Raw genomic sequence first — 22,075 nt, forward strand, 5'->3', positions numbered from 1 at the left:
GACAACATGTAGAAATAATAATTTATTTCTCTACGTTTTATAAATTCCGAATAGATATAAAATTACGGTATTGTACGCCGCTTGGGGGGGGACCTCACTGCGGAGAGGTGGACGATAAGTCAATAATAGCAACCGGTTGTAAACGGCGACCGTGAGCTCCGCGCGAGTGGAACACGCCTCGAATATTCGAATTTTGATGGACTTTATAAGCTGATAATTAAACATGTTTATTTTTATCCCAGCTTTTGATCGCGACTTCGCCCGCGTGAATTTTCCGGGATAGAACGTAGCCTATAACTTTCCCAGGGTCTTAAACTACCTCCATACCAAATTTCATAAAAATCCGTTCAGTACATTTTGAGGAAATCGATACAGACAGAAAAGGGGACTTTGTTTTATAAGATGTATAGATATACCCCCTTATTCATAGACGTTATTTATCTAAGGACGGAGCATTGCTGTGGTAACAAGTCTGTTTCTCAGTGCTGACGGCATGGCAGCCTTCGCAGTGCGTAGACATAGGGCTGTTGTGATTCGCTAATATTGAGATACAACATAAATCTAGTTGGCTATCAGATAAACAAAGCTGAAAAACAGACTTGTTATCACAGCAATGCTCCGTCCTTAGATAAATAACATCTATGAATACGAGGTTTAGAGGTTTATAGATATAAAGCTAGTATTAGTTTGAATGCGTTGATATTTGGAGATGCTAATGGGATTCTGATCTCTTTCATTAATTACTACTAACATTATAAGTAAACTCATTAGCTGAACCACAGCAGTGCATATCATACAAAATATAGGAATAGTTGCCCCTCCCCCTCTTCCATTACGTAACTCGCTTGTTTACATTCCGGTGTATTTATAATAATAATATCAGTCCTGTGTTATATACTTGCCCACTGCTGAGCACGGACCTCCTCTACTATAGAGGGATAAGGCCTTAGTCCACCACGCTGTAGTGCGGATTATTAGACTTCACACACCCTCGAAATTCCTATAGAGAACTTAGGTATGCAGGTTTCCTGACGATGTTTTCCTTCACCGTTAAAGCAAGCGATAATTCACAAAGAATACACACATGACGTTAGAAAAGTCAGTGGTGAGTGCCTTTGGGATTTTAACCTGTGGACATTCGTCTCGGCAGTCCATACTACAACCAACTAGGCTAAAGGACTAACATGTTGGCTTGACATCACCTCTCAATGTAGCTAAATAATATTTTAAGAAGCTCAGCAACTCTTACATGTAAAAACTTGCATATTCTCGGGAATATAGTAGAAATTTAGTTGCAGGGGGTCCACTGTTTTGGTTGGTATGCCTGTGTAGGGTATACAGGGGTTAGGGACTGGGTCCAATGTTCGCTCGTATGCTATACTCCCAAGTGTCGACATTGGGCCGTAAGACCAGTGGAACTAACATAACCGTCCCACTGACTCCCCAAGTGATGGTAGCGATAACGCGTTTTTCTGCCCGCGAGAAAAAAAAAGGAGGTCCACCAAAAACCATGGACAATTAATATTTCAACTCCTGCCTATCTTTCTGTTTAACTTCGTTGCGGGAAGACGGATTAGTGTTCCCTGAGACTCGGCGAGCTTCACCGCTCGGTGTCTAGTCACTGCTGATCCTTACAGGAGTTAGTGGGTGTGAGGACGAGAAAGTCTTCTGAAACCAGCAATTTTTTTAAGGGTTCTATGAGAAAAACAAGTTTGGAAACCTCTAATGTACAGTCACTAGACCAAATTTCTCATTAAAACCACGCTTAATGTTGGTTTTTGCCGTCCAAATAGAGTTTATCGACCTCTCAACACCTTCACAGAATCTTAATTACAAGTATGAGTACTGTTAGCAGTACTACCGTAGCGTAACAACCGCTTATGGCTTAGTGGCAGCGATAGACGAGATTTAGGGAGTCCGGGTTTGATTTCTGGGTCGGGAAACTCATTTTTATGACTTTTGGTTAGATTAAAGGTTAGTTGTGCCTTACTGGTGGTAGGTCTCTCATATGTGAGAGTCCGCCTGGATACCACCGCAATGTTTATTTCTGCCGCCAAGTGTGTAGTCACTTGTGTTCCGGTTTGAAGGACATTGTAGCCAGTGTAACTACTGGACATAATGAGACTTAACATCTCATGTCTCAAGATGGTGAGCGCAGTGGAATACCAAACACATTGTAATTCAAGGTGTTGGTGTTTCTACTGTTTATCGGTCGTATTGCTTACCATCAGGCGAACGGCAAGCTCGTCTCGTCATTCAAAGAAACAATTTTATACAATTGTTTCAAAACGCTCGTGTGAATCAAATAGTGGGTATGTTTCCATGTGGTGTGCAATATATTTTCGTGAACGTTGTGTATGTGTGCCTCAATTAAACTAAATTAGTTGCAAGTGAGGATTATTTGACGCCAATTTTACAACTGTTATATACTATAAAATTCCTGATTATATGAGACTCTTCCACACTTCTATACTATATATTCTATACGAGAGGTGATTATCCCTCTCCAGTCATGTCGGCTAGTTTAGAACTGGATATACACATGCTGATGCCGGAACGCGACGCACTTACACCTCCGTACAGGTGTTAAAACCCGCCATGGTGGCTCACCTAAGTGTGTCGTGTTCCGGGACCAGCCCGTGTATATACGGTTCCAACAGGCCGGCATAATTATGTCGACTGCTGAGGGGTAATCTCTCGTCAGTCGACATTCTATTGGACCCCACTAAATTCAGCATCAGGTGCAGAGGTCACTTTCCCGTGCACGTTCTATTTCACTGTCCTTTATTATAAATCGCACTCTAAGCCGACCAATCCATGAAATAACTTTATGTACTCAAAAATCTTAAAATAAATTATTTTATGTATTTGTTTACTGGTAACTGTATGGAACACATTTCAATGGGATGTAGTGTTTCGAGTTATCAGTTGGCAACGTTCCATTAATAACACATTTATTATACGCAAATAATTTATGATTGAATGCAGTGATCGGCGAACTTTTAGTGCGTAATGCCGAGACAATGGAATGTAAAGGTAACAATTTTCTTGACGTTAATTATAATAATGTTAGAAAACTGATTCGATTCTAATTAAAATAAAAGAAATATCACCGACTACAGAAATACTCTCGCAAATATCTCACCAACCAACCGACCGGTACGACTGTCAACAACCAACTAACTTGATCTGTCAAACGCTCAGTGTTTTTATAGCAAAAAGTGTTCCAAATACCCTCACTAAAATGTTCTATGCTAACAATATATAATTCCAAGGGGAAGTGCAGGATCAACTCCCAGCCTTAAGGATTGCTCGAATTCAGTACGTGCAGATCTTTTTTATTTATAGAATTATTAAAAAAAAATGAACCAACTTCAAAAAAAGAGGAGGTTCTCAATTCGACTGTGTTTTTTTTGTGTGTTGTTAAGCGGTTACTCCGTCAATTGTGGACCTATATTAATTTTTTTTTTGTTCGAAAGGAGATACTTCTGTATTGGTCCCATAGTCAGTATGTTTTCGCAAATTTTATGAAGTAACTTAAGTACTTGCTTATGGTAATCATCGTCTTATGTAGCTGAGCTGATGCTGGAAAGTACAACTCTTTAACAGTAAGGATTTACTCATAGAGGCATCGCCTGATTTATTAAATTCTTTTTATGTTTGAAAGGGCATTTGCCATTGGGTCTCACGATTATTACCAAAAAATTAAAATATTTTAATAAAGAATTAAGCCGCCTGCAAAAAGTACTAAAAACCAAAAAAATATTTAATATTACCTGTAGGTATATACTGGTTACCAATTTTGGAGTCGTTGCCTAATAAAAATAAACATTAATCATTAAAATTGCTAGTTAAGCTAGATAAATACGTGAACAAATGTACGAAAACAATGTTTGATTGTGTCAATACCAACACCTTGAATTACAAAGTATTGTTTGGTATTCCACTGCGCTCGCCATGCTGAGACATGAGATGTTAAGTCTCATTATGTCCAGTAGTTACACTGGCTACAATGTCCTTCAAACCGAAACACAAGTGACTACACACTGCTTGACGGAAATAGACATTGCGGTGGTACCTACCCAGGACTCTCACATATGAGAGACTTACCACCAGTAGACCACCATATATGTAATACTTATAATAGGTCGGTTATTACGGTGAAGGAGTTTTCAGCGATAATTTTTTTCCGACTTACTTGATATGTATCGTTATATTATGACCAAATTACACAAAATCATTATAAACTGTACCCTATGTGTTATTCTGATGTATAACCAATATCACTGTAAAGTTTCATCTAAATCCGTTCAGTAGTTTTTTCGTGAAAGAGGAACAAACATGCATACATCCTCACAAACTTTCACACTTATTAGTAGGATATAATATAATGGATTTTTTATCTGATTATTTTAAATAGCGATGTGGTCAGTGTTTTAAGGACTTTTGGAGCGAAAAGACTTTCACGCAGGCGATGAAACGCATACTAATAGATAAATATCTACACGGATCAGTAAATCTAATCAGTGACGTCATATGAGGAAAACCTTAGAGTAACGCGGGCTACAAACACATGTGCTTCGAGGAATGCGCGGATGTTTACAATGATTCAGGATGTAACGCAAATAATGATTAAAGTATCGTTTTATCTCAGACTAGTGACTTGCCCTGGCTTCACGCGGCTTCTGGTGGTCCGATCGCGAGTAAACTTATAGCGGCGTAAAGGTAGACGTCGCTGTATAGGAACAGATGGTTGCATTCCTCTATGGAAGGGGAAGATTTCCAGTCAGGCAGTTGTTTGTGACCGCGGCCCCTCCGACGGTTCCTATTCAGAGGTGGTACATATACTGCGTCGCGCAAATTCTGCTATCGCAAGCCAGTATCGTCTCTCGCCATCTAGCGTGATTGTTGTGTGATGATCACCACAATTGTGTCAATACCATATCAGTCTTCTCGCAGTTCCATAGGTGTTGACGAGATGATGAATACTAATTGTACAGCCACAAACTTCATCTAATTTAAAGTATTATTGAATACCGGAGATTTTCTGCTCAGCCTAGAATTTGACTCCAAGTGGCGATGGACTCACCCCCTATAGTATGCGAAGACACTCCGCAAAAAGTGGGTGTACGAGATGTCCCTCTTCCTGCTTCGGGGAACGCGGAAGTGTATATTTTTGTCTGGCCTAGGAATCGAACCAACGTATTTACAGTTTACATTTTAAATGTTATTTATAAATAATAATAATTCTTATACATTGTTGTAATGTATCATAAGTGGAACTTTGTTCGCTTAAGTGATAAATAAAGTATTTTAATTTGTTTATATGTATATGGGGCCGTTCAAGTATTACGTAACGCAATTTGGGGGGAGGGATGTCTTGTAAAACGTTACGATGCGTTACAGGGGCGGGAGGGGGGTCTCGTACAACGCGTTATGTAACATTGTTTTGTTATTTTAAAACAATAACAAAGGTATTTTAGCGACATTCCGGTATTTTGCGCAAAATAATTGTGATTACAAAAGAACTTGTCACTTTAGAGTTACATAACTATTGGAGGGAGCGTACAGGAAAACGTTACGGCGCGTTACATGCATGGGTCAAAAATCTTCAAAAATTGCGTTACGTAATACTCGATTGACCCCTATTTAATGTTATTTTACAGTTCAGTTCCAGTGAGTATAATATCAGCCCTGTGCTATATACTGTCTACTAAGCACGGGTCTCGTCTACCAACAGAGTTTAGTCCACCACGCTGTGCAGACTTCGTTATACCGTCGAATTCTTTTTGAAGAATTCTCACGTATGGAGGTTTCCCCACAATGTTTTCTTTCACCGTTAAAGCAAACGACACTTAATTTAACTTTAAGTCAGACGGACGGTTTGTAGTTTGAACCTGCGGACTTTGTCTGTAGACCATTCCATTCTAGGCTATCGTGTTTGCGCATGGCATGAGTTCATAATATAAATACGTTATGTTCCTTTTAAATTCAAAAATATTGGCGTTGCATTATCTTCTTTAACTGTTATATAATACTAGCTTTTGCTGGCGGCTCCAGCCGCGTGAGAATAGTTGCCTATGGCACTCAGGAGTAATGTAGCTTCTTATCTGTGAAAAAAAAATCGAAATCGGCTTAGTATTTCCTGAGATTTACACGTTTAAACAAACTTGTTACAATAAAACTTTGTGGAGGCCTTTATTATTTATTGTTTAAACTTACTTATTCCTAGACGTTATTTATCTAAGGACGGAGCATTGCTGTGATAACAAGTCTGTTTCTCAGTGCTGACGGCATGGCCGCCTTCGCAGTACGTAGACATAGGGCCGGTATGATTAGCTAATATTGAGATACAACTGGATGGATGTTACTGTTTGTTTTCATTTATTTTTAAATAAAATTAAGAATATTAGTACTGCCATTAGACGCAAAATACATCGACACATTAAAATTTGCGCGTTAGGTATCTCATATCTACAACAGATGTCCGGCATACGCTAGTGTAGCCATACTTACTGAATCCAAACCGGGACATTTTATACTCCTTAAATTAGAGTGACCCGAGGAAAAGTCGGGTTTTTTTCTAATGAAAGAAAGGAAAGAAAAAGAACGATTGCTAATTGTATGTGAGGGTACATCTTGGTAGGTACTAAAATAGCAATATTTATTTTTGTTACTAATATTGTACCGGTATTGTTTTTGAAGGACATTCTGCTAACGTAATTACATAGCATTATGAAACATAATTATGTTTTATTGTTTTTTTTTCTTTTATAACATTGGTCAGAGTATAAGCATGATGAGACTTAACATTTTTTTATTGTTTTTTTCTTTTATTAACATTGGTCAGAGTATCAGTATTATGAGATTTAACATTTTTTTTATTGTTTTTTTCTTTTATTAACATGTCTCAGCGTATCCATAATCGTTGATGTTTCATCTTCCCTGTGACCGTCTTGAGACGATGTTCGTAACCCGTTAGTGGGTTGGCCTCAGGTCGCTTAATTTTCAAGGGTTGCGAGTATAAAGCGCTCACCCAAAAGCCTGGTATGTTTCTATAAACCAGCCCTAGTCAGGCTAACAAACGTACGGATTTATGAGCGGTCGTATCGCTTACCATCAAGCGAGGAAGGGAAGCGACCTTGGGAAGGTTATAGGCTTTTTATCCCGGCAAAATATATAGCGGAATTTACATCCTGGACAACTCTTTCATACGGGCTAGGTTGCGAGGAAAAGCTAGTTTTGTTTTCAAAAACACAAAACTACAAACAAATATACGTTACAGCCAAGCGCGACGTCTTTTATTCATTTAATTTTTAAAAATCTAGATAACGCAATAAATCGGGATAATTCCCAGTGCAACGCGACGTGTGGCCGCCCTATACTATACTAATAGCCTGCTAGTACTGATAGAGTTCGCGTAATGTGCACATGTGTGTGAAGTAGTAACGGTCGCCGGTCGATTGTACATTGTCATTGTATTTTAAATTTTATGATTAAAGGACAAAGGACTGTTTTTGTTATTAGTATAATTCGTCAATTGCTACGAAAAAAAAATAGTTTGAAAAACAGGAGAAAAAGGTACTTATTTTTTGTTTTCTATTTTTATAGATTAGTATTGTGTGGAAAAGTCTAAGAACCATTAAAATATTTTGGCATGAAGATCTCTCTCGGAATTGCATAGTGTATTTCGGGATAAGTTAATCCAAGATGTGATTTATTCGTGTACCAAATTTCATCTAAATCCGTTTAGCAGTTTTAGATCTTCACTTATTTTTGCATCAATAATATTATTTATTTATTTACATACTATTCATAAAAGTTATAAAGGCGGATTTACTACGGAAGGCATTCTAGTCTGTCAGCTTTTGGTTGATACAGAGATGAAACAATATACGTAGGTGTAATAAATAATAATATAAGAAAGTTTGTAAAGAAAAAAAAAGAATAATAATAAAGTATACATACTCGAATACACCCAATATAATAATCGAATACAATATAAATTTATAAAAAAAGTAACCCAGTTATTCACAGACGTTATTCATCTACGGACGGAGCATTACTGTGATAACAAGTCAGTTTCTCAGCTTTGTTTATCTGACAGCCAACTAGATTCAAGTTGTATCTCAATATTAGCCAATCACAACGGCCGTATGTCTACGCACTGCGAAGGCTGCCATGCCGTCAGCACTGAGAAACAGTCTTGTTATCACAGCAATGCGCCGTCCTTAGATAAATAACGTCTATGAATAAGGGGGTAATTATATAATGTTAGTAATATAATTTGAGATATTTAAACATAAAGCTGAAGGCGCCTTCTGGACCTAACAGTGGCGAAGCGTCCATAGCAAGCCGATACCTGTCAGCTTCCTTTTATGTAGAATCTAATTATCATTAGAAGGATTTGCAGAATGCATTCATACATATTGGTACCCTAAATTGTTTTTATTAAATAGTTTGTTATCCGAGCCGTTGTCCGAGCTCAATATTGGCAAGACGAAAGCAAGGTAATTGCCCGACATTCACTTAGTCGACCTCCAACCACTGTCGCGGCTAGTCGGTTTTTTAACTTTTGTATTTTTATAAATATCTGTGTTTTTAGACGATGTACAAATTATACTTCAACTGTGAATGAAATAAATATTTCATTTCATACGTTAGTAATAAGTATACACTATTTAACTTATTTTTTAACTGATAAATGCATTTTATTCGACTGTCATGGCGACGGGCCGGTCGACGCTCGGGCCCATTCGGGCCGTATCAATGCGAGCCGCTAGGCCTGTGACTATAGTAAATACTGCGCTGTTTTTATGTGCAATTTTGTTAGTGTATGACGCGTCTATTTGTAAAACGTCATTGGTATCGAATATCACTTCGCCCGACTCGGAGAGTGGTGGTCGTGCCGCGCACGCAATACAGCTATGCCACCGAGACAACTTAACTACTAGGCACCTTTATCTAAAGACAATTTTGACCCATCATGACCTCTTAAAGAAAGTTCGTGTGGTGTAATAACAAACAAACTATATCAATTATCAACTAATCTCATAAAAAGTAAAAACACTATTAATTATCTTGTGTCGATGCGCACGATTTGTTTAAAAATTTCGTCACATACTGTACCTACTCAATTGACGAGATAATGTAGTTAAAATTCGCTGTTTACCGAAATTATAAAATAAAATTCTGTATATATTCTGTTGATAGCACCGATTAAATTGTAGGTATCGTTATTTTAAACCAGATGTATTCCAAACAATTGCCTCGTTCGTGAAAAATGTGCAACAACAAATATTTACTTATGATTATTCGTATGGAAGAATTCAAAACGCCAATTAATTTTAGATGCTGTTATAAATACCTTATAGTTTCTTGAAGTCAGGCGTACATTTCGCGGCACTCGCCAGCTAGTATGAAGTTGTTGTCCACCATAATCTCACAAGTTTACCTATTCTTTCCGATAAAAACTTTTCATACACTTTAAACCATCACAAGAAATCATTTCACAAATTTATTTTGTATTTAAATGTTAAAATAACTCAAAAACACCTTAATAAACACAAATACTTAATATTGTATTACCGCCTCAATCAAAGCAAATAACTGGTGTTGCCAGTTCCGAAACAAAATTATACTATAAAATTACTGCTGAAAATGCGACAAAAAATTATAGTGTAATACATTACAATAATTATTATAATGCAATTGTAATTAAAGTAATACTAAAATCATCAGATATTCATAATAATTTAAATAAGGAATATTATGCAGAAAAAATGCTACTATAGTAGAAGTAAGATTAAAGACTTGGCAACCTCGAATTTTATACAATATCTATGGAGGCAAAAGCCTGGATTATTTTTCAGTACTGATTGCTATAGAAACCTACTTACTATAGCTATACACGTGTGGTAGAATTTTAGCCATCTTTATCCATGAGTGTGAGAGAGAAGGAAATATTGAGGCATAAAGCCTCGTAAAACCCAACGAGAGTGAGAGTGATGAATATATTTTGTGTGCGTGTTTGATATTATGAACAAAATGTGTGTATACTGATTCAGTGTGGGTGGCAGTGTGTGTTAAGGTGCTGTAGTGTGATTATAGTATAAAATTGTTTCGTAAGTTGACCGTAAAATTATGGTTATTGTTCCATATTTGGTTTTTGTGTACTTAGGTAAAAAATTTTAGGCCAAGCCAGGCTTTTCTGCTTCTATTAAACAACCGCCACTGCCTTTCGCCACTGGGACCTAATGTTTCTATTCGGAAATTCTTTAACACGAAGTTATATAACAGTTCTATAGACTTCATAACTCAAAAACGGATTATTACGGGGCCAAAGACACTTTTTTTTATTCCAGTTAAAAGTGATGAGCATGCCGCTCACTTGATAGCAATACGACCGCCCATAAACAATAGCAACATACAGAATTTTGTATTACAAAATACTACGTGGTACTCAGCGCTCGTCATCCTGAGACATGATGTTAAGTGTCATAATGGCTACCTAAGATGTCTTTATTACATAGAACGTTATCCGAGCTCAATACTGGCAAGACGAAAGCAAGGTAATTGCCCGACTTGACGGCCAATGAGCGTGCGACACTAACATTGTTACGTACCTGTCGATGTATATATATCCTTTTCTAACGAATGTGTGCTGAATCTTTTTATTCCTTCTTTGAGCTATTTTGTAATTATATGTACAGGTACGTGACTATAGTAAATACTGCGCCGTTTTTATGTGCCATTCTGTTAGTGTATGACGCGTCTATTTGTAAACGTCATTGATGGCTACAATGTCCTTTATACCGGAAGATAACAGTGCTCACTGCTTGGCGGTAGAAATAGATATTGGTGGTATCTACCCACACGGCCCCTCGCATATGAGATACCTACTCTAATAAATACAAATAAATTACTAAATAAAACGTAATATGTACGTATATAAATATTTAAAGTAATTTAGTTCAACATACATGCATACATCTTATCACGCCGCTATCCCATAGGGGTAGGCAGAGACTATGGATTGCCACAGCACGATTCTGGAATACTTCTCTCTCTTCCTCCGCCTTCATCAATCTTTTCATGCATTCCCGTCGGTTCCGGGTACTTTTGACCTGGCCTTTACAGAGAATGTCAGATATAGTTCAACACCGCGTAAATATTAAAATATCTGCGTTTCATTTTTAATAACAGAAAGCTATATGAGTTTTTTGCTCTTTGTTCTAGAGATCTGCATCTGATGGTAAATGGAGTAATGTCCAGATATAATGTCGCATAACGATAGATGATTACCCCTCGCCAGTCGCCACGATTATGCCGGCATGTCTGTATATGTAGCCTGATCACAATTCACAACTCTTGTAAACCACGGCGGGTTTTAAACGTTGTGTACAATGCAATAGCATTGTACACAACGTTTAGGTGTACACAACGGTAGGGTAATAACCCTACCAGCAAATAACAACATATAATAAAAATAATATTTACGCAAATATTGTTGCAACAACTCTGTAACCGGATCATAATTGGGCGTATTGATATCATTATAATTAGCAAGCAGATGTAAACAATGAACACATGACCTGACTGATATGGACATGTGGTTATTTATTTGATAACTAGGTATTACTCAGCACCGTCTGCGTTAATTTATTCATAGGATAATATTAGTGTTCAAGCACTGCTGGTGGTGGGATATATTTTATATCCGCTTATAGCGACCGTACACAAGTTAAAACCCGCCACACTAGCTCGCGTGAGTCGCGTTCTGGGATCAGTTTGTGTAATTACAGGCATAATTGTGCCTGTCGAGTATCTCTCCTAAGTCGACATTCTATCGGACCCACTCCTATTACCATCAGGTGCAGCGGGGTCACTTAAAATCACTTTTTATTAATATTTATTTTGTTCGTTACACTTTTTTTACATCTACGGCTCAAGTAACTTATTGTAGAGTTATTTCCAAGTAGATAAGTGTGTGGTTTAATTTAGTAACGCGATGTCAAAATGACTCTGTAGATGAGTATACCTCCGTGCGTCACTCGAGTGAAATTCCATCGGTACAAAATTAGCTTCAAGTACTAAGCGGTCTTGCCCGTCCTCTACAGTGAAAATATTTGCACAGCTGAAACAACAGGTCCACTGAGGACGATTGTCTTCTCAGAATCTAGAGACGAATTTTCTTTCTCAACACAATGAAATCACACGAAAGGTTATTTGAATAGTGTCTTCAATATTAAATTTAGAGCGTCGATTAAAATTTTACTTAAAGCTTCTTATATTTAAGACTTACATCAAATTCTTTAAAATCCACTACGTAACATATCATGCGCGTCGTGTTATCATTAAGCGTTATACTATGTATTTCTATATGAACCATCGGTTCGAAGTCTGAAATAGAAACGGTGATGTGCGTGCATTAGCTTATATAACTATTGTGACTATGTACAAGAAAGACTTGGAAAAAAATACAAAAGAAGTACTGAACAATTGATGACAAAAAAGAAAGCCCGGAGTTTCTTTCTGCCTTTCTTCTTCGGGTAGTCATCACTTAGGTAGCTAGTGAAAGGCTGGTAGGTTAGCTAGGTTAGGGCTCATGTCCTCGCCGGTGAGGATCGCGACGCATTACCCTTCTATTTCCCCTACTTGCCAGCCCGAGCTGGTTACTTCGGTTTGTACCTAGTCTTTTGTATAAACTTTATCCCTAATTTAAAATCTCCATAGTTATATAAGTGATTTTAATAGTTGTTTAGAAATAATAATTATTCTTATTCTTTGTTTTGACGTATCATAAGCGCAACTTTGTTCGCCTACGTGATAAATAAAGTATTTTATTTTTATTTATTTTATTTTAAACCGATAAGGTTCCCAGCCGCCCGCTATCAGATGGGACCTAACTATTTGTTTATTGCTTTGAATGACGAGACTAGCTTGTCGAACGGTAACCTGGTGGTAAGCGATACCACCCATAAAAAGTAGAAACACCATACAACAAGTAGAATTATTGTAGTATTATTTAGTATTCCATTGCGCTCGCTATCCTGAGACATGAGATGTTAAGTCTTATGTCCAGTAGTTACACTGGCAATAATGTCATTCTAACCGGAACAAAACAGTGTCTACACACTGCAGCTTAGCGGCAGAATTATACATAGCGGTGGTACCTACTTAGGCGGACTCTCACATTTGAGAGACCTACCAGAGCTGGCGAATTGTGGTCGTGATACTCTGTCAACAATAAAAAATAGAAGTAATGTTTTTTTGCCTGAGACGAACTAACAGATACTGATAGTAAGTTGTCAAACGAACCGCTGACCAATGTAAAAAAAAAATTTCACTCTTACCGATAAAAGACATGTCCAACACCGTGCGAGATTTTTTTTTCTAAAGTGCATAGTAATAATGTATGTCGTACTTTGTCCTCAGTGATGACTGTGAGATAGCAGCATGCGGTCACTATGGCTGACGCTGACGCTGGCTCTGACGCTGACGTGGACGCGGACGTCAGCTCTGTGTCCCAAGGCCTGCCAATGCGGCAGCGGTGACGAGCTAGAGTACTCGTGCAAGCTGGCTGGTGGTAAAGTCACCATCACCGCGACGCTGCGAGATAACTTCAATATTGATTGCGAGGTGAGAGTTCTGACGCTCTTATGGACCGAAACCAAGAGTACGGAGGGTTACTAATGTTGATGCTAAACTTGACGATGTTTAGACATAATCTGACGCTGATTCTAATCTTTTGACATAATCTGACGTTGATTCTAATATTTTGACATAATCTGACGCTGATTCTAATATTTTGACATAGTCTGACGCTGATTTTAATCTTTTAATATAATCTGACGCTGATTCTAATCTTTTGACATAATCTGACGCTGATTCTAATCTTTTGACATAATCTGACGCTGATTCCAAACCAAACAGTTACATTGATGCTAAACCGACGCCACTAGGAAATTTTATGTTTTTGCAGCATCTCTGTTCTATTAATTAGCTTTAACTAAAATTGCATAATTAATCATAATTAGGTTTAATACAAAATTATAATTTACAAACAAAATAAATGTCTCTTACAAAATTTAATAGCAATCAGTTTACTGCAATTCATTGTTGTCATTTTAGTAGGAGTTTTAATAATTAACCGTTAATTGACAATTTAGTAAAGTCACTCTTTACCGTGGCTGTAGCAGTATCATTTTAAAAATATCCCTGATACGATACCTATTTAAGGTCTTACACCTAAATTACTTTTTTTAACAAAAGTCACTTCATAACTAAAATATTTTATATATTTAAAAAACAGCGTTGTTACACTACTCTCTGACACCAACACATACAATACAGACAGTAACAGTGGCGGATCGTGAAATATTCCGAAAGGGACCCGACACAACATATTGTATGAAATGAAATGAAATGATTTATTTGAATCTGTAAAATGTTATACATTATTTAGATTCCGTCAATATTAACTCTATCACCAGTTCGGAAAGCAGTTTTCACCAGAGAAGAACGGGCAAGAAACTCTGGTGTTGCTCTTTTCAGTCAGTGTAGAGTAAAGACTACAGTACATGATAAAGTAAGAAGAAAAAAAACAAAAAAAGTTTAGAGCAGTTCATTTATAGGCTCGTGAAATAAGGAATAAATTAATTTAATTTATATATGCATAAGTGCGGTTTGTAAATCATTCGGATGATAATTACATTCTACATAAAGGAAAGCCGGCGGGAATCGGGTTATATAGACTTTAGCCACGGGACTACTACAAAATAAATAAGCATAAATCCATTAATTAAAAACAAACTGTATTTCTAAGATTTTTGGTAAAAATATAACAATTTAGCAAATGATGTAGCTATTTGTTCATTTTAGATTAAATTATATACATATTGAGTTCTCCTAACTTAGGCTTACATTATAGTGTTAACTCGGATGGAAACCTAATAAATAAAATAACATTTTTGACATGGTTTGATATTGGACCGCCAAAATAACTATAACATTAGGTATTTGAAGTTCGCCCACACTAAGCCGGCATGGAACAACCAAGCCCACTCTGGAAGAGACCCGAGCCCATCAGTGGGAAAGTGTGCAATACAGGATTGATGTTGGTTCCAGGGCGGCGCTCTCACATGCTCCGACTTCCCGTCCCTGCCCATCGCGGGGAACCGCTCCCTATATTCCCTCTCTATCCGGGAGTGCTCATTACCGGATCCCCTCTCCTGTATAGCGCGAAAGTTGGACGCGACCGGAGTGAACCTGCTGCTGCTAAGAAATGTATCGACTCCGCTAGAGAAAGTGCATGTGGAGGGGCTTGGGATTGAGAAGTTGTACTTGTATAGTGCGGGTAAGAGATCTTTTTTGTGTCTGAAAAGTGTATTAAGTGTAGTAGTACAAAGTGGAGCAACACTGTTTACAGCGCCATCTATGAGACATCTGCGACATTTAAAAATCTGATTAAAAATTCCATTATTTGGTAAATAACGACTTAATCTTACTTTCGTAGTGTTCAGTTTGACACGTGTAAAAATAAAAGTGCTGTATTCATCACGTGGGCGAACATAGCGCTTATGATAAGTCAAGGTGCATGAGAATATTTAATTGTTACTCAAAAGTCGCTTATAACTACAGACAATTCTGGACATAACATTAAACACAAAGTAAACAGAAGCCAGCTCGGGCAAGCAAAAGAGGAATGTTGTAAAATTCATTTTTAATATTAATTTAATGTTTTACAGAAGCCCAAAGCTCAATACCCTCAGAAGCCATCTCGTCCCTCCCGTCGCTGCGTTACTTCCGGCTGTGCGGTGGTGACGTCACGCTCACCGGACAGGACTTCCGGCACGCGCCCCCCCTCACCTACCTCGAGCTGGGCACGGACCAGATCACCACACTGCCAGCGGACGCGTTCCAAGGGCTGGCGCAGTTGAAGACTCTGAATATTTGGGGGAATAATATTAGTGAGATACATGAGGATGCGCTCAGAGGTGAGTGTCAACTCTATATGTATACTACTAGCTTTTTCTCACGGCTTCGCCCGCGTTATGGTAAGTGTTCACCTGATGGTAAGCGATACCTATAAACAATAGAAACACCAACACCTTGAATTACGAAATATTTGGTATTCCACTGCGCTCGCCATTCTGAGACATGAGATGTTAAGTCTTATGTCCAGTAGTTACACTGATAGCGACCGTGCACAAGATGTAAAACTCCACATAGTGGCTCACGTGAGTCGCGTTCCGGGCTCAGCCTGTGTATATCCGGTTCTGATAGGCATAATTGTGTCGACTGTCGAGTAATCATCTCTCATCAATCGACATTCTATTGGAGCCCACTCCACTTACCAACATGCAGTGCGGTCACTCTGCCCTATAAAAAAAACTGTAGTCATAAAATATGTTTAGAGAAACTACGTCCTAATTAAATTGCAAACATCTTTATTTTCATATTTACTACGTAATATAAAAATAAAGCGACTATTATAATTATAGTTATTATAAATGAATTTTATTTGCATACTTTAATATAAATAATCATGTGAATTACTGAGTATTATTACTATAAAACGAATTAATTTTACATAAAGGTTAAATATATCACTAGTCTAAAACAAAGCTAAAGGCCATGCAAAAAAATAAATTGTACAAAAATAAGCTAACAATAGCAATTGGATAACAGAAAAACGCACTGAGATCCCGTATTCCGGGCCGGGGAAAGTAATGCTGGGTTTCTCCGATAGGTTCACCCTCTCTCACATTATGGGAATACTTTTGTCGAGAAGTGAACAGCTTAGTTGTATCTCTGTTAACCCTATTGAGGACAAAGGCGTGATGTGTGTGTGAAATAAAAAAAAACGCGATAAATCGCACTCCACTGCTGTGTCAGGTCTGTCGCAGCTGGAGTCTCTGTTCGTGAGCGCGGCGCGCGCGCGCTCGCTGCCGGCGCGGCTGCTGGCGCGCGCGCCCGCGCTGCACGCGCTCGCGCTCGAGCGGAGCCGGCTCGGCGCGCTGCCCGCCGAGCTGCTGCGCGGACTCACGCAGCTGCAGCAGGTGGGCCGATACAAACATCATACAATTTAAACAAAACATTTTTAACCTTTAGAAAAAAAAACAAAATATGTACATTTATTTATTTTTTTATATAGAAAACTTGAAAAAAAATGTTTTTTGGATAAAAATATGCTATAACATTTTTTTTGTTTTCATTTTATTTTTAATAATCGTTAAAAAGAAAAAAATCATAAAAACATTTTTTTTTCTTAAACAATACTATTTTTTTAAGGTACCTAATATTTTTTCCAAATTAGTCTTTTTTCTCAATGTGAATTACCACCAAGTATCTAGTTATTTTACATGAAATCTGATAAAGGATATTTTCTATAGGTGACCATCTCAAACGACGCTCCCCTGACCCTAGAACCGCTAACATTCGCGAACCTCCCCATCACTTCTCTAAAACTGGACCAGGCGTCCCTCTCGGCCCTCCCGCCCTCCCTCCTCGTCAACTGCACCTCTCTAGTGAACCTCACACTCACGCGCAACAAGTTACAACACATACCGGATATGTTCGAAGGATTAATATCTCTGGAAAGGTTGGACCTGAGCTATAACAGAATAAGAAATATCTCCAGTAAACTGTTTCTGGGGCTGAAGGCGCTGAAGGAGTTGAAGATGGACGCGAATTTGATCGAGGAGTTGCCCGAGTGAGTATTTTTTTTTGCACAGGTTATTGAATAAGTTTTTTTTAAATTTTTTTATAAGTATTATATTTAAAAAAAATATATCCAGAGACTGCCATAATGTGATGTTTAAAAAAAACTATATGAATATAAAAAAAAAACTATGATAAAATAGTTGTATTTTAATGTATAACATTCGTATAAGCGTAAGAAATCATTATGAAGTATTTTTTCAAAGAGTGCGTTAATCAAAGTTGTTTTTTTTTTGACGGGATGAAAGAACCTCCTACTTATCTTATATTATACAGGTGTAAAGGAAAACGTAATATAATAAAGAACTGTAAAATTAATTTAAAAAATATTCATTTCCAATGTTAACTTAATTTAGTACATATTTAGATATTTTATGAGCGCATCCTACATTCGTATCGTACATTAAACTAGACAGCAATTAATTAATGACCATCGTCTTTTGTAAGTAGGTAAAAAGAACGCAGATGGTATTTATACACTTGGTAGTTAGTTACATAAACAGTAGTTAGACAATGCTAGTTTTATTATTTATTAGTTATTACTCGAGCGGGTGCTAGAGAGCGGGATAGTCCTTGGTGTCGCTTACTTCAAAGCAAACGCCGCCCAAACGGCAGTGCGGCGGTTGCACCGCACTGCGCCCGCGCCGCCCGATCAGCTGTGCGCGGTCGTTGACCCGTCAGCTGATGTACGTGTTACATTACGACTTTTTTTTAAATATCGTAATTTATTTATTATTTTCTTTTGAATAATAGTTTAATTTATTTATCCGTACGTGATGCAGTACAGACATTTAAGAAAACCTTAGTTAAAAAGTAATCATTAAGTCGGGTAGATTTTAGTTCTTTCATGTCGGGAATTACCAGCACTATCACGTGTCTTCCGTTTCGATGGTGTTTCCCTAACACGTATTTTTACAAATCGAATTTCTCGCGGGCGAAGTCACCACCAAAAGTTACTTAATATTACAATAAAACAGTATAATATACTCTGGTGGCATTTACTAGAAGGGAAAAACAAAGTTTAGCCCAAAACACTATAATGTAGCGAACAAACAACGTGAGTAGTACAAAATGCGATTATTACAATGCAACGGACGGAACACCGATTTGCGCGTTGCGTAGCTGCGGGCCGACTGACGCGTGCGGCGCGGGTTGCGGGGACTGCCGAGCGAGGGTTCGGGAGGTGTCGGGACCGTTCGGGCGTTTACGGTGGCGCGCCACAAGTACATACGACTCGTCTCCGCGCCGAATGTCCTGGAGCGCGCTACAAGTATTTATTTAAAGTAACAAGTAGATAGATTATGTATGTGTGTTTAGCGGCGTAAAAGTAGACACCGCTGTAGAGGAAGATTTACAGTCTGGCAGATGTTTGTGTCCGGCCGCGGACCCTCCGACGGTTCCTATTCGGAGGTGGTATATATACTGCGTCGCGCAAATACTGCTATCGAAGTCGGTATCGTCTCTGCCATCTAGTGTGATTGTAGTGCGTTCATCACAATCATGTCAATACCACACAGGTCTTCTCGTAGTTCGATTGATGTTAACGAGATGGCGGTATAAGCAATAATTGTACCGCCACATGTGTTGTTCGTCGTGTTAGTAAATAGGTAATATATTGCAGGCAGTTGTTCTCGCTTGCTATAACGGCGACGGAAAACCGGGAGGAAGCCTGCATAGCTGAGAAATTCTCTATAATAATTTCGAGGGTGTGTGAAGTCTACCAATCCGCACTATAGCGTGGTGGACTAAGGCATAATCCCTCAGTAGTAGAGGAGGACCGTGCTCAGTAGTGGAACAGTATATAATACAGGGCTGATATTATTATAATTATTATTGCAGGGAGTTGTTCTCGGGGCTGCGCCACCTGGAGTCGTTGTCTATGAACTCGAACCGCCTGCAGTACATCGCGCCGGGCGCCTTCCGGGGCGCGTCACTGCGCCACGTGTCCCTCGCGCGCAACGAGCTCTCCCTCGCCGCGCCGCGCGCCGGCTACCGCGACCTCGAGCTCTACTCGCCGCTCAACAACCAGCTCGTGAGTACCACTGCGCCGCGTGTCGCTCTCCCTCGCCGGCTACCGCGACCTCGAGCTCTACTCGCCGCTCAACAACCAGCTCGTGAGTACCACTGCGCCGCGTGTCGCTCTCCCTCGCCGCGCCGCGCGCCGGCTACCGCGACCTCGAGCTCTACTCGCCGCTCAACAACCAGCTCGTGAGTACCACTGCGCCGCGTGTCGCTCTCCCTCGCCGCGCCGCGCGCCGGCTACCGCGACCTCGAGCTCTACTCGCCGCTCAACAACCAGCTCGTGAGTACCACTGCGCCGCGTGTCGCTCTCCCTCGCCGCGCCGCGCGCCGGCTACCGCGACCTCGAGCTCTACTCGCCGCTCAACAACCAGCTCGTGAGTACCACTGCGCCGCGTGTCGCTCTCCCTCGCCGCGCCGCGCGCCGGCTACCGCGACCTCGAGCTCTACTCGCCGCTCAACAACCAGCTCGTGAGTACCACTGCGCCGCGTGTCGCTCTCCCTCGCCGCGCCGCGCGCCGGCTACCGCGACCTCGAGCTCTACTCGCCGCTCAACAACCAGCTCGTGAGTACCACTGCGCCGCGTGTCGCTCTCCCTCGCCGCGCCGCGCCGGCTACCGCGACCTCGAGCTCTACTCGCCGCTCAACAACCAGCTCGTGAGTACCACTGCGCCGCGTGTCGCTCTCCCTCGCCGGCTACCGCGACCTCGAGCTCTACTCGCCGCTCAACAACCAGCTCGTGAGTACCACTGCGCCGCGTGTCGCTCTCCCTCGCCGGCTACCGCGACCTCGAGCTCTACTCGCCGCTCAACAACCAGCTCGTGAGTACCACTGCGCCGCGTGTCGCTCTCCCTCGCCGCGCCGCGCGCCGGCTACCGCGACCTCGAGCTCTACTCGCCGCTCAACAACCAGCTCGTGAGTACCACTGCGCCGCGTGTCGCTCTCCCTCGCCGGCTACCGCGACCTCGAGCTCTACTCGCCGCTCAACAACCAGCTCGTGAGTACCACTGCGCCGCGTGTCGCTCTCCCTCGCCGGCTACCGCGACCTCGAGCTCTACTCGCCGCTCAACAACCAGCTCGTGAGTACCACTGCGCCGCGTGTCGCTCTCCCTCGCCGGCTACCGCGACCTCGAGCTCTACTCGCCGCTCAACAACCAGCTCGTGAGTACCACTGCGCCGCGTGTCGCTCTCCCTCGCCGCGCGCCGGCTACCGCGACCTCGAGCTCTACTCGCCGCTCAACAACCAGCTCGTGAGTACCACTGCGCCGCGTGTCGCTCTCCCTCGCCGGCTACCGCGACCTCGAGCTCTACTCGCCGCTCAACAACCAGCTCGTGAGTACCACTGCGCCGCGTGTCGCTCTCCCTCGCCGGCTACCGCGACCTCGAGCTCTACTCGCCGCTCAACAACCAGCTCGTGAGTACCACTGCGCCGCGTGTCGCTCTCCCTCGCCGCGCCGCGCGCCGGCTACCGCGACCTCGAGCTCTACTCGCCGCTCAACAACCAGCTCGTGAGTACCACTGCGCCGCGTGTCGCTCTCCCTCGCCGGCTACCGCGACCTCGAGCTCTACTCGCCGCTCAACAACCAGCTCGTGAGTACCAATGCGCCGCGTGTCGCTCTCCCTCGCCGCGTGTCGCTTTCCTTCTCCGCATGTCGCCCTCCTTCGCTTATCTCACTCGGCTGTACGCGTTTAACAACTTTATTGTGCGCACATTTGAACTTGGAGAAATTCGCACTTCCCCTCCGCCGCGCCGTAGACCAATCACAGTCCACGCCGCCGACGCGACTCGGTTCCGCCTCAGACCCACGCGCCCGACGGTACCTGAGCGTCTAGACTGCGACCCGCGACACACTGCAAACTGTGCCCGTAGTCCCGTTTTTTTTTAATATTGATTGCAGAAAACTTTTTGCTATTCCAGTTCGTAAGAGACAATTTCTATGTTTGTAAATTATAATTTTATATTAGACCTAATTATGATTAATTATGCAATTTAACTAAGAGCTAAGTAATGAATCAAATGCTGCGACAGTAGGTGTGACGTAACGCTTTTTAAACATGACGAATATCGATGGTGTTTCAGAAACTCCGCACGCTGATACTGAGCGATAACAAGATATCGACGATGTTCTACGACTGGCGGAACGTGCTGCTCGACCTGGTCGAGCTGGACTTGAAGCGGAACAGCTTCGAGGAGCTCACCGTGAGTGTTGTGGTTTATTTGTTTAGAATATATTTTTTTACTTTTTTACCGATTATACACTATACATTACACATATTCATTAAACCGCCTCAATCGATACAAACATAGCTTCACTAATCGATAAAAACATCG

At 40.8% G+C, this 22,075-nt stretch overlaps 1 protein-coding gene across 3 annotated transcripts in view; it reads left to right on the forward strand.

Annotated features, from left to right (window-relative positions):
• Positions 1 to 22,075, forward strand: part of LOC115453179 (protein toll) — a 43,074-nt gene that overhangs the window by 14,743 nt on the left and 6,256 nt on the right. Inside the window, exons 1-8 of one of the 3 annotated variants that reach the window (XM_037447142.1) lie at positions 7,405 to 7,581; positions 13,438 to 13,641; positions 15,130 to 15,358; positions 15,750 to 15,998; positions 16,900 to 17,063; positions 17,397 to 17,716; positions 19,564 to 19,756; positions 21,824 to 21,943. In XM_037447142.1, coding sequence (XP_037303039.1) covers positions 13,459 to 13,641; positions 15,130 to 15,358; positions 15,750 to 15,998; positions 16,900 to 17,063; positions 17,397 to 17,716; positions 19,564 to 19,756; positions 21,824 to 21,943 — 1,458 coding nt within the window. In that variant the 5' untranslated portion in view covers positions 7,405 to 7,581; positions 13,438 to 13,458. Of the gene's footprint in view, positions 1 to 7,404; positions 7,582 to 11,986; positions 12,224 to 13,437; positions 13,642 to 15,129; positions 15,359 to 15,749; positions 15,999 to 16,899; positions 17,064 to 17,396; positions 17,717 to 19,563; positions 19,757 to 21,823; positions 21,944 to 22,075 lie in introns of those variants that run through there. The other 2 variants (XM_037447143.1, XM_037447141.1) reach the window with 2 other exon arrangements.

The sequence above is a fragment of the Manduca sexta genome, unplaced genomic scaffold (assembly GCF_014839805.1).
Source record: "Manduca sexta isolate Smith_Timp_Sample1 unplaced genomic scaffold, JHU_Msex_v1.0 HiC_scaffold_63, whole genome shotgun sequence".
Lineage (NCBI taxonomy): Eukaryota > Metazoa > Arthropoda > Insecta > Lepidoptera > Sphingidae > Manduca > Manduca sexta.